The 13,829-nt window shown below is 47.9% G+C and overlaps 1 protein-coding gene across 2 annotated transcripts in view; it reads left to right on the top strand.

Moving 5' to 3' along the window:
• The first annotated feature begins 10,400 nt into the window (after positions 1 to 10,400).
• Syngr1 (synaptogyrin 1) overlaps positions 10,401 to 13,829 on the top strand; it is a 29,215-nt gene continuing 25,786 nt past the window's right edge. For both annotated transcript variants that reach the window (XM_004650325.2, XM_004650326.2), the window contains exon 1: positions 10,401 to 10,531. In XM_004650325.2, coding sequence (XP_004650382.1) covers positions 10,433 to 10,531 — 99 coding nt within the window. In that variant the 5' untranslated portion in view covers positions 10,401 to 10,432. The remainder of the gene's footprint in view (positions 10,532 to 13,829) is intronic.

Genomic DNA, 13,829 nt, shown 5'->3' on the forward strand with positions numbered 1-13,829 from the left:
GAGGGGGTGGTGAGGAGATAGTTCAGTGGATAAGGTCCTCACCATGAAAGCATGATGACCTGAGTTCAGATCCCCAGAACCTACATAAAGCTGGATGCTGGGGCTGGAGAGATGGCCTAGCGGTTAAGGCATTTGCTTGCAAAGCCAAAGGATCCAGGTTCGATTCTCCAGAACCCACGTAAGCCAGATGCACAAGGAGGCACATGAATCTGGAGTTCGTTTGCAGTGGCTGGAGGCCCTGGCGTGCCCAGTCTCTCTCTCTCTTTCTCTGCCTCTTTCTCTCTTTATCTGCCACTCTCAAATAAATAAATAAAAATGAACAGAAAGATTAAAAAAGAAGAGCCATGGAACAGGACATCCAAGGTTCCACTTCACCACCAAAGAGCATCGGGGGCACAGCAAGGGCCCATACATGTGCTACACCCCCAACTCAAATTCCAGGGCCTTCCGGCGCTTGCCTGTGAAGTCTAAGGTCCCTGGTTCAAGGCTCCATTCCCTGGGACCCTCGTAAACCAGATGCACAAGGTGGTGCATGCATCTGGAGTTCCTTTACAGCGGCTGGAGGCCCTGATGCACCCATTCTCTCTCTCTCTTTCTCTCTCTCTCTGTCTGTCTCTCTCTGTCACTCTCAAATAAATAAACAAAAAAATAATTTTTTTAAAAAAGTCACGCAAGCTGGATGTGGTGGTGCATACCTTTAATCCCAGCACTTGGGAAGCAGAGGTAGGAGGATCATCACAAGTTCAAGGACACCCTGAGACTATATAGTGAGTTCTAGGTCAATCTGGGCTATTGTGAAACCCTGCCCCTAAAAGCCAACCAAAAAAAAAAAAAACAAAAAAAAACAAAAAGGAAGAGGAGGAGGGGGAAGAAAGAAAGTCATGCAAGGATCTGGCATTTGTTTGCAGAGGCAAGGGACCCAGGAGCATGAGCACACACATACACACACAAATCATTTTTTTATTTTGAGGCAAAGATGAATGCTTTTATTTGAGAAAAACACGAGCTGCCAGAACTGTCTCTCAAGAGTGGAGCACAGACCACAGTGCTCAGCACTGAAATATCTCTATCACACCTTCCAAGGCTCAGAGTCTAATGTGGAAGTGGTGGCAGAAAGAATGTAAGAGCCAAAGGAAGGGTAGGACTCCTTACAACGTGCTCCCCCCAGACACCAAATGGTCTAGATACCCATGACCTCACAGTGTCTGACACTACCTACACACAAGACCCTCATAATAAGAGGAAAAGATCATGACATCAAAATAAAAGAGAAACTATTGAGAGGGGGAGGGGATATGATGGAGAATGGAGTTTCAAAGGGGAAAGTGGGGGGAGGGAGGGTATTACCATGGGATATTTTTTATAATCATGGAAGTCGTTAATAAAAATTTGGAAAAAAGGCTGGAGAGATGGCTTAGCGGTTAAGCGCTTGCCTGCGAAGCCTAAGGACCCCATTTTGAGGCTCGCTTCCCCAGGACCCACGTTAGCCAGGTGCACAAAGGGGCGCATGCGTCTGGAGTTCTTTGCAGTGGCTGGAAGCACTGGCGCGCCCATTCTCTCTCTCTCTCTCTCTCTGGCACTCTCAAATAAATAAATTTTTTAAAATGGACAAAATTTTTTTTAAAAAATTGGAAAAAAAATGAAAAAGAATTCCCTAAAAAAACAAAAGAGTGCAGCACAGCCAACCTGGGATTCCAGATAGCCTTAACTGCTAAGCCATTCCTCAGCCCTGTGTTTTTTTATTGTATTGTATTGTATTGTATTGTTTTGTTTTATTTTATTTTATTTTATTTTATTTTATTTTATTTTATTTTATTTTATTTTATTTTATTTTATTTTATTTTATTATTGTATTGCATTGTATTTTGAGAATGAATGACAGAAAGACAGAGACAGGGAGAATGGGAGCGCCAGAGCCATCAGGCACTGTCAACAAACTCCAGATGCATGCACCACCTTGTGCATCTGGCTTACATGGGTCCTGAGGAATCGAGCCAGTGTCCTTCAGCTTTGCAGGCAAATGCCTTAACTGCTAAGCCATCATTCCAGCCCTCCCCCCCCCCCATTTTTTTTTGAGGTAGGGTCTCACTCTAGCTCAGGCTGATAAGGAATTTGCTTCAGGGTGGCCTCGAACTCACTATGATTCTCCTACCTCTGCCTCCCGAGTGCAGGGATCAAAGGCGTGCGCCACCACTCCCAGCCAGGAATTGATTTTTTTTTTTTTTTTTTGTTTGTTTTGGTTTTGGTTTTCCAAGGCAGTGTCTCACCCTAGTCCTGGCTGACCTGGAATTCACTGTGTAGTCCCCTGGGTAGCCTCAAACTCATGGTGATCCTCCTACCTCTGCCTCCTGATTGCTCAGATTAAAGGTGTGCACCAACTTGCCCTGCATGGTACTGGGGAATTGAATCCAGGCAGACAGGCTTTGCAAGCAAGTGCCTTTAACCACTGAGCAATCTCCCCAGCCCCAAAGCTGACATTTGCTATCATTGCACTGATCAAACAACCACAAGCCTGCTCATATTCAAGGGGCAGAAACCTGAGTCCTTGTTCCAAAGCTTCCAAGAATCTGCAGCCATATCTTATTACCACCACTTACTTTTTTCCCTTGACCTGTGAGATCCCTCAGGGGAGAGACTTGTTTGGCCTCTGGGGTCTTCAATGACAGGATGTGTGGCAGTACTCCACACATATTGAATAGATGACTAGGTGAGTGTGGGACACACACACTTGGAGCCAGCTTCATCTGGGTGCCCTACCTTCAATTATTCCTTGAAAAAAGAATGGAAGCGGGCATGGTGGCGCACACCTTTAATCCCAGCACTCAGGAGGCAGAGGTAAGGAGGTTCGCCATGAGTTTGAGGCCACCCTGAGTCGACATAGTGAATTCCAGGTCAGCCTGAGCTACAGTAAGACCCTACTTCAAAAAACCTAAATAAATAAAAGTGGAATTATTTGGTTTGATAAGAGAAAAATTCTGAAGCTGGGTGTGTTTAAATGGGGAAGAGGAGGCCTAAAGATCAAGAGTTCAAGGTTGCATGCAGTAAGAGGCCCTAGTACACCCATATACACACACCACATACACACACACACACACACACACACACACACACACACACACAGGGGGATTTTTGTTTTTCTTTTTTGATAGTTTTTATTTATTTGAGAGAGAGAAAGAGGCAAATAGAGAATGGGAGTGCCAGGACCTCCAGCCACTGCAAACGAACTCCAGACACATGCGCTATCTTGTGCATATGGCTTATGTGGGTACTGGGGAATTGAGCAAGTGCCTTAACTGCTAAGCCATCTCTTTTTGTTAAGATGTGAAAATAGCTGATTGTGGTGCCCTTTAATCCCAGCATTTGGGAGATAGAGGTAGGAGTATCATTGTGAGTTTAAGGCCAGCCTGAGACTGAGACCTGTATTCCTGTATTCCAGGTCAGCCTGGGCTAGAGTGAGACCTTACCTCGAAAAGAAAACAACAACAAAAAAGCAGTGAGAGGCTGATTCTGAGATATCCTTTTTTCCTCACTTAGGAATTGAATTCAGGGCTTTGGCAGGCTAAACACATACTCTACCACTGAACTGCACCCTCAGTCCAAAACTGTCCTGTTTTATGATCAGGGAGGAGGAGAGAGGGGAGGAAAGATGCAGGAGGCTAATCAGCAAATAGAGACAGACCCAAAACAATAAAAGATAACTGTAGGGTTGGAGAGATGGCTCAGGGATTAGCGTGTATGAGGTCCTGTGGAGATCAGAGTTCTCCAGATCCCAAGTAAACATCTGGGTGTGGGCAGGCCCCAGTCTGGTTGGAGAGCAGACTCCTAAATCAACAAAATGATTTTTAGGAAACAAGAAGAGCCACATGGAGGGGCTGGGAAAGCCAGAGGATCCGGGTTCTACTCTCTAGGACCCATGTAAGCCAGATACACAAGGGGGGGTGCAGGCATCTGGAGTTTGTTTACAGTGGCTGGAGGCCCTGTAAAATAAAATTTTTTATATATATATTTATTTATTTATTTTTAAAGAAGGGCTGGAGAGACGGCTTAGCGGTTGAGCGCTTGCCTGTGAAGCCTAACGACCCGGGTTTGAGGATCGATTCCCCAGGACCCACGTAAGCCAGATGCACAAGGGGGTGCACGCGTCTGGAGTTCGTTTGCAGTAGCTGGAGGCCCTGGCACGCCCATTCTCTCTCTCTCTCTGCCTCTTTCTCTATCTGTTGGCTCTCAAATAAATAAATAAAAATGAACAGAAAGATTAAAAAGAAGAGCCATGGAACAGGACATCCAAGGTTCCACTTCACCACCAAAGAAGAGCATCGGGGGCACAGCAAGGGCCCATACATGTGCTACACCCCCAACTCAAATTCCAGGGCCTCCCCTGCCCCTGAGATGTCACCATCTTACAGTACCAACCAACCCGGAAGCAGCAAGGCCATCTCCCCGTGCTGGTCTCCCTTCTCAAAGCTTCCCATTCTCTGTCGACCCCCTGCCGTCTCCCGCTCTCCCCGCTCCTGTCAGTAGCCAGTGAAAGTCGAAGATTAACAACTCATGCTTTCTTTTAACAAATCCTTAAATTTTTCTTTCATTTATCCATTTTTAGATACACACACACAGAGAATGAGTATGGGTATGCCAGGACATCCAGCCAGTGCAAAGGAACTCCAGACACATGTCCACTTTGTGCATCTGGCTTATGTGGGTCCTGGGGAATTAAACCTGAGCCCTTGGGCTTTGCAGGCAAATGCCTAAACCATTAAGCCATCTCTACAGCCTCCCTCCCCCCCCCCTTTTGTTTTTTTGGGTTTTTTTTTTCTGTTTTTTCAAGGTAAGGTCTCACTCTAGCTCAGGCTGACCTGTAATTGGTCTCAGAGTGGCCTCGAACTCAAGGTGATCCTCTTAGCTCTGCCTCCCAAGTGCTGGGATTAAAGGCATGCACCACCATGTCCCATCCTTTTTTCTTTAAAAAAAAAAAAAAAAATTATTTATTTATTTTTTTTTTTAAGAATCAAAGAAAGGTTTTATTCTGACTTATATTTTCAAGAGATACATTTTGTCATAATGGAAAAGGAATGGCAGCAGGAGCATAAGGCCAGCTGGTCACATGACAGCCATAAGCAGGAATCAGAGGGCTAATCAGGCTGCAAACCTCTAGACCCACCCCAGTGACTTCCTTCCTTCCGAAAGGGTCCACCTCCTAAAACTTCCATATCATTCCTAAACAGCACCATCATCTCTGGTCCAAGTATTGAAACACAGGAACTTATGGTAGACATTATATGTTCATAACACCTCACAAAAATATGTGCTTATAAAATGAGTTTAAGGAGATAATTTTTTTTCTTTTCACAACTTTTATTAACATTTTCCATGATTATAAAATATATCCCATGGTAATACCCTCCCTCCCCCCCCACACTTTCCCCTTTGAAATTCCACTCTCCATCATATTACCTCCCCATCACAATCATTGTACTTACATATATACAATACCAACCTATTAAGTACCTTGTACATGTGGGTTTTGGAGGTACTGTAGGGGAATAGGACATTGTTATTTAGGCTTTACAAGCAAATGCCTTAACCACTGAGCCATCTCTCCAGACCGATCAGGTCTTTTTTTTTTTAAATTAATTATTTATTTATTTGAGAGCGACAGACACAGAGAGAAAGACAGATAGAGGGAGAGAGAGAGAGAATGGGCGCACCAGGGCTTCCAGCCTCTGCAAACGAACTCCAGACGCGTGCGCCCCCCTTGTGCATCTGGCTAACGTGGGACCTGGGGAACCGAGCCTCGAACCAGGGTCCTTAGGCTTCACAGGCAAGCGCTTAACCGCTAAGCCATCTCTCCAGCCCCCGATCAGGTCTTTTTTAAAAAATATTTATTTATTTGAGAGAGAGAGAGAGAGAGAGAATGGGTACACCAGGGCCTCTAGCCACTGTGAAGGAACTCCAGATGCATGCGCCCCTTTGTGTATCTGGCTTATGTGGGGCCTGGAGAATCAAACTGGGATCCTTTGGCTTTGCAAGCAAACGCCTTCACCATAAAGCCATCTCTCCAGTTTGATCAAGTTTTTTTTTTTTCCCTTTGGTTTTTCAAGGTAGGGTCTCATTCTAACCCAGGATGGCTTGGAACTCATGGCTATCCTTTTGTCTCCCAAGTGCTGGGATTAAAGGCATGAGCCACCAGACCTGGCTCATTTTAATAAGTGAAATTAATTTTTAATTTATTTATTTGAGAGACAGAGATAAAAATATGGGCGTACCAGAGCCCATTGCCATGACAAACCCCAGACACATACATTACTTTGTGTGTCTGGATTTTTTTTTCCCTCAGATAGGGTGTCACTCTAGCCCAGGGTGACCTGGATTTCACTATGTAGTCTTAGGGTGGCCTTGAACTCACAGCGACCCTCCTACCTCTGCCTCCTGAGTGCTGGGATTAAAGGTGTGCGCCACCACTCCCAGCATGTGGGTCTGGCTTGATGTGGGTATAGGGGAATGGAACGCAGGCTGTCATACTTTACAAGCAAGTGCTTTTAGCCATTGAATCATCTCTTCAGTCTGAGACTTATTTTATTTTATTTATGGTTTTTAAATCCTATTTTACTTTATTTTTGTGTTTTGCAAGGTAGGGTTTCGGCTGTAGCCCAGGCTGACCTGGCCTCAAACTCACAACAATCCTCCTACCTTCCTGAGTGCTGGGATTAAAAGCCTGCAACATAAACTGGGCATGGTGGCACACGCCTTTAATTCCAGCCCCTGGGAAGCAAAGGTAGGAGGATTGCAGTGAGTTCCAGGTTAGCCAGAGCTAGAGTAAGACCCAACCTTGAAAAAAAAAAAGTGTGCACCATGCTGAGGCCCTTGGCTTCCTACTAGGAATAGATGGTAAGACCCTATTGCTGAATACACTCCACATACTTGGGCTGCAAGGCCACTGAGAAATCCTGATGGAGCTGAGCTGAAAACCTCCTCCTCCATGTAGATCAGCTGACAGAAAGCTGGAAAAAGCCATTCTTCTTGCAGTTTAATGGGAGAGAGAGAAATCATCAGTGAAGATACTCAACAGTGGACACTGCAAGTTTTATATTTGGCCATCCAGGCCAAATTAGCCAACGGGTACAATAGTGGCACATCTGTCATGGGGAAACCAACTGCCCTCTAATCGGACTGGAGGCCCGCTCCATGGGAGGGAATACATCCCTGATACTGAAAACCTACAACAGGGGTAGTCATGAGCCCTAGGAGTGTAACATCTGCTTCTGTCTGGCTAAATGTATATACTATGCTCACCAAACTGCCCAGTAAGCACTTCTCTTCATGTTCATACCCATATATTAATGCTATTCTCACTTTTGGTAGAGAACCTTCTCTTTTCAGATGGCAGTAACCTTGGGATGACTCAGAAGGTATCATGGTGCTGAGAAGTGACAGGAGTGCTCAGCACTGAAGTATCTCTATCACACCTTCCGAGGCTCATCGTCCATTGTGGAAGAGGTGGCAGAAAGAATGTAAGAGCCAAAGGAAGGGTAGGACTCCTTACAACATGCTCCTCCAGACACAAAATGGCCTGGATATCCATGACCTCACAGTGCCTGACACTACCTACACAAGACCATCATAATAGGTGGAAAAGATCATGACATCAAAATAAAAGAGAGACTGATTGAGGGGAGGAGATATGATGGAGAATGGAGTTTCAAAGGGGAAAGTTGGGGGAGGGAGGGAATTACCATGGGATATTTTTTATAATCATGGAAGTTGTCAATAAAAAAAAAGCATGCACCACACAGCCCTTTCCTTGTATTTGGGGTAGAGAGAGCCACAGGAAACAGGCAAAAAAAATTAATGGTTTCATGCAGAAGCGACAGCTCAGAGGGCATTGGCATATTGAGATTGTATGTTTGCACCACCAACATCCAGTTCAAGGACCTGGAGTTCCTAATTTTGATAAAGTCCAATTAATCGATTGTTCCTTTTATGGATCATGCTCCTGCTATGGACTAAGAATTCTTTGCCTAACCCCCAAATCACAAAGGTGTTCTTTTGTTTTCTTGGAGAAGTTTTATATGATCACAGAAGCTGTCTCAAAACTTTTTCAACTAGGGGCTGGAGAGATGGTTTAGCGGTTAAGGTGTTTGCCTGCAGAGCCAAAGGACCCAAATTTAATTCCCCAGGACTCACGTAATCCAGACACACAAGATGACGCATGCATCTGGAGTTCGTTTCCAGCGGCTGGAGGCCCTGGCATACCCATTCTCTCTCTCTCTCTCTCTCTCTCTAATAAATAAATAAAAATAAGTGGAGTCTGAGATAGACATCTGTCTTCTAATTCTTCAGAAGAGGTGCCTCTGCCCAGACCTGGTATTGTCATCCAAGTGGCAAGAGCCTCTTCAGATATCCTTGTCCAACTTGCTCCTTGGACTGGGCAGATAAAGAGCAGCTCAGAAAGGCCATCCTCCAAGTCAGCAGTCAGCAGGGGAGGCAGACCTCTGGGGAGGTGGCCTCTCCTTACTGCAATCACTGGGATGATGGGGACTTAAGGCTATTGCGAGGCTCTTGGATAGAGCAGTGAACATGACAGAAGAAACCTGGACAGTGAGAACCCACAGTCTAGCAGAGGAGCCAATGGACAAATACTTACATAAGTAGTTACTGGATTAAGGAAAGGGTAGAGGGAGAGGGGGAGCCTCTCAAGGAATCTAGGGCCCTTCCTCTCTGTCCTTCCAGGTGGGGACATGAGTGAATGATGTCATCATAGGAGGTGGTGGGAAGGTGGTCCTGGAAGGTTGGAGCTCTCAAAGAGTTTGAGAGAAGGTAGTCATTAGTGGTTTGTTCATTCATTCATTCAGCAGAGCCCTGGTCCGTCCACTCCGAGTGGACAGATGCAGCCCTTTCTTGTATTTGGGGTAGACAGAGAGACAGGATTAATAAATAACAAGTATATAAGCCGGTGCAAGGCCACTGAGAAATCCTGCTGGAACTGAGCTGTGACCTCCTCCATGTAGACCAGCTGACAGAAAGCTGGAAGAAGCCATTCTGCATGCAGTTCAATGGGAGAGAGAGAAGTAACCAGTGAAGATACTCAGCAGTGGATACTGCAAGCCTTATATTTGGCCAGCCAGGCCAAATGAGCCAACGGGTACAATAGTGGCACGTTTGTCAAGGTGGAAACCAATTGCCCTCTAATTGGACTGGAGGCCCGCTCCATGGGAGGGAATACATCCATGATACTGAAAATTTAAAACAGGGGTAGTCATGAGCCCTAGGGGTATAACATCTGCTGATGTCTGGCTAAATGTATATACTATGATTATCAAACTGCCCAGTAAGCACTTCTCTTAATGTTCATACCCTTATATTAATGCTACTCTCACTTTTTTTTTTTTTTTTTTTGGTTTTTCAAGGTAGGGTCTCATTCTGGTCCAGGCTGACCTGGAATTAACTCTGTAGTCTCAGGGTGGCCTCGAACTCATGGTGATCCTCCTACCTCTGCCTCCCGAGTGCTGGGATTATTATTATTATTATTATTATTTTGGTTTCACTTTTGGTAGAGAATGTTCTCTTTTCAGATGGCAGTGACCTTGGGATAACTCAGAAGGCATCATGGTGCTGGAAAGAAGTGACAGGAGTGCTTAGCAATGCAGTATCTCTATCACACCTTCCAAGGCTCAGGGTCCACTGTGGAAGAAGTGGCAGAAAGAATATAAAAGCCAAAGGAAAAGTAGGACTCCTTACAATGTGCTCCTCCAGACACAAAATGGCCTGGATATCCATGACCTCACAGTGCCTGACACTACCTACACAAGACCATGGTAATAGGAAAAGAGGGGACATGATGGAGAATGGAGTTTCAAAGAGGAAAGTGGGGGTAGGGCGGGCATTACCATGGGATATTGTTTACAATCATGGAAGTTGTTAATAAAAAAGGAAGAAAGAAAGAAAGAAAGAAGGAAAGAAAGGAAGAAAGGAAGAAAGAAAGAAATTAAATAAGTAAATATATAAACCAGGCTTGGTGGCGCACGCCTTTAATCCCAGCACTCGGGAGGCAGAGGTAGGAGGAGCGCTGTGAGTTCGAGGCCACCTTGAGACTACATAGTGAATTCCCGGTCAGCCTGGGCTAGAGTGAGACCCTACTTTGAAAAACCAAAAGTAAATAAATAAGTAAATAAATAGATAAATAAACAAACGGTTTCATGCAGAAACGCCAGCTCCGAGGGCATCGGGGAGGCTGAACCCCACCACTAACCCCACTTTGCAAAGAGGTCACCTCGCTGGCGCAGCCCGCTCCCTGCACGGCGCCCCCTAGCGGGAGCCGTGGGCCACACCTGCCGCGCGCGCGCAGGGGAGGGAGGTGGGGGGAGGCGGGCGCGCCGCGCACGCGCACGGGCCGGCGGCGCGCGCCAAGCGGGGGGCGCCGCGCGGTGCAGCCACGATGGAAGGGGGTGCGTACGGAGCGGGCAAAGCCGGGGGCGCCTTCGACCCCCAAACCCTGGTCCGACAGCCGCACACCATCCTACGCGTAGTGTCTTGGGTAAGGAGATAGGGGTGTGGGCGAGCACGGCGCGCCCGGACCGACCCCGACCTCACCTGGCCCCGCAGGGACGCGGCGGCCGGCCGGAGCTGCCCCGGGTGTGTGTGTGTGTGTTGAGGGGGGACACTGGGGAAACCGGCGGCTCCCTCTGTCTGCTTCCCCTGCACGGATGAGGGGCGTCCGCTCCCGGGGCCCCCGTTCGTGCGCCCCCGCCCCCATCGCCGTGACCTCCAGGCTGCCGCCGCTCTGCAGCTCGCGGCTCGGCTTGCGCACGAGCGTTGGGGACGGAGCTCGGGTGCGGGTCGCCCCTTTGGGGTGCGGATCGGGGCGTGGATTACCCCGAGGCAGGGGGTGGGGGGGATGCACACCTTGCCTGCCGTGGTCGTTCGGGGAAAGGACAGGAAACCGGTTCTGTTGCTTGACATTCCCCCCCCCCCCCCCCGGTCCCTCCCGCCCCGGGCGGCGGGTACGGAGCGGTGACGAGTCTGGAGCTGATCTTGGCTTCCACCGAGAACTGCATCTCCTTCGCAGCCGTGACCTTGTCCTGGGACCCACCCAGGAAATGTCCAGGGAAACGAGGAATTCGAGTTAGGATTTGGGGAGCGTCATCTCGGCTGTCATGCCTCAGTTTCTCGATTTATAAGAAGGGAGGAGCCTCCCCGAGGCCCCCTTGGGTGCTGGTATTTTTTTTATGAATCCAAAACACTCCCCACCCCCACCTCCTAACATACACCTGGATGCTTACCGGCTGTTGTCTGAAAGGCTCCCTCCACACAGTGAAAAGCGAGATCGTTCTTAACCGGCAGCCTTAGGGGCGGGGAGGGCAAGACCCCCCCCCACTCAGGTCTGAGTGGGGCTCAGTGGAATCTTGGAGAGAAGGCTTCCGGTGGCCTTGCATCCCGGGGAAAGGCCTGTGAGTGATGGATCCCTAGAGTTGGCTGGCTGTTGCTGAAGCACCCTTATGGAGGGTCATGCCTCTCTGCAAGCCTGAGCCCCATTCCTGGTGGGCTCAGACCCAGAAGGGTCTGGATTGGAGACACAGGGCAAGGGCTCTGTTAGGGGCTGTAGGGGGCTGTGCCTGAAGCCATCTGTGACCTAGGCATGCAGAGCTGCCTTCCTTTCCTGTTCCTCAGTGCCATGTCGTGATCTTGTGGTTGGGATAGTTTGAAATTACTCTGATTATTATAGAAATGGTGACCAGGTTTAAATGTTTACCTGGCAGAGCGCAGGGAAGGCCGGTGTTGTTAGTCTTTGTATCTCTGCTCCCAAGTCATGTCCACAGGGTTTTGTGACACCGTACTCATTCATCTATGACAGTTCCCAGCTTCCCAGAAGCCCCCACAGGCCCCAGGTAAAAGTGGAAACGCCTGGAGGGTACCTGCCTGGTCAGGTGAGCTGGCTTTGTGTGTCTGCCAGCCACGGAGGTGGAAGCTTCAAGTGTTGTGAGTGGGCGTGGGTGTTTCGTGTGCCTGGGTCATTTCTGCCTGTGACGGCTTCATTTAGCAGAGCGGAATTGAGTCTGCCAGGCCCAGAGGGAAGACAGCATGACTCAGACGCAACCCTGGTGCTCAGGGAGCCTGCAGCCCGGCAGGAGAGGGGGCCAGGAACCAGGACAGGGTCTCCCTGCCGTGGAATGAAAGAGCCTCATGGAGGTGATGTCACATTGGGCTGAGGGAGACCAGAGGGTTACACTTGTGTACATCTGGGTGAGAGCAGGACATTCCACATAGGAGAAAAAAACAATTTTTTTTTTCATTGAGCACCAACAGTGTGTAGGAGTACAGAGGTCCCCAGTTTGCTCCCTGGTGCTGAGGGAACCTAGGCTCGGAGAGGCCAGGTTACTGAACGTAAAATTCCTGAGGAGACAGGCGTTCAAACCCAAGCCTTCCTGTCTTGAAAGGACAGTGCTTCTGCGGAAGGGGCAATTGGGACCCCTGGAATTTCAAGATTGAAGTGGTCATCTATGCCAGCCCCTACCTCAAGACCCCCACAATCTCCTAGTCCTGATCACGCACCTGGATCCCAGGTGCTCTCTACCTTTGAGGTCAAGCATCTGATACAGGCTCACTGGTGCCTTGAAAAAAATTTTTTTTTAAATTTATTGGAGAGCGACAGACAGAAAGAAAGAGGCAAATAGGTAGAGAGAATGGGTGCACCAGGGCCTTCAGCCACTGCAAACGAACTCCAGACGCATGCGTCCCCTTGTGCATCTGGCTTACGTGGGTCCTGGGGAATCGAGCCTTGAATGGGGGTTTCCAGGCTTCACAGGCAAGCGCTTAGCTGCTAAGCCATCTCTCCAGCCCTCACTGGTGCCTTTAAGGAATAGGCAAAAACTTGGCCAGGCGTGGTGGCACCTTCCTTTAATCCCAGCACTCAGGAGGCAGAGGTAGGAGGATGGCTGTGAGTTCGAGGCCACCCTGAGACTGCATAGTGAATTTTAGGTCAGCCTGGACTACAGCAAGACTCTACCTCGAAAAACCAAAATAAATAAATAAATAAATAAATAAAAATAAAATACAAAAGCCTGGGTGTGGTGGTACACATTGTAATGCCAGCACCTGGCAAGTGGAAGAGGCTGGATCAAAGGTAAGTTCAAGGCTAGCCTAGGCTACATGAGGACCTGTCTACATAAATCAGGGATTTTTTTCCCCCTGATCACTAGAGTAGTATTTGCTGATTATTGGAAAATTCAAAAATTATACTTAGGGTTGGACAACCACATGGGTGTGATGAAAATCGCTTAATTTCACACTTGAAAATAGTGAAGATGGGGCTGGGAGTGACGCCCAGCGGTAGCACATTTGTCTGACATATGCAAGGTCCTCACAGACCTACAAAAAAGAAGAAAAAGAAATGGCAAAGAGGGAAAATTTCATGTCGTGTATTTACCACAATAGAGAAAATTGGAGGAGAAAATCACATATGGTAACTACCATACAGGCAGTACACACATACATACATACATATATACATACATACATACAGTTAATGCTGTGTCGTGCTTCTAGCCTTTTGTTTGTTTGTTTGTTTTTCGAGGTAGGGTCTCACTCTAGCCCAGGCTGGCCTGGAATTTTCACTATGTAGTCTCGGGGTCGAGAGGGACTGATTAATCCAGGTTTGCCAGAACCTTTCTTGGCTCTAGCACTGAAAGTCTGCGGGGCTCCTTGGCTTTGTTGGGACAAAAACAGTCTTCCTAGACTCTCACTTGCTCTTCTCTGTCCTTTTCCTACTTTCTGTCAGACCTGGGCCTTCCTGCCCCAGACTCAGTGGAGATGGCTATGTTGGGCATTGTCTGGGG

This window comes from Jaculus jaculus, chromosome 6 (assembly GCF_020740685.1).
Source record: "Jaculus jaculus isolate mJacJac1 chromosome 6, mJacJac1.mat.Y.cur, whole genome shotgun sequence".
Lineage (NCBI taxonomy): Eukaryota > Metazoa > Chordata > Mammalia > Rodentia > Dipodidae > Jaculus > Jaculus jaculus.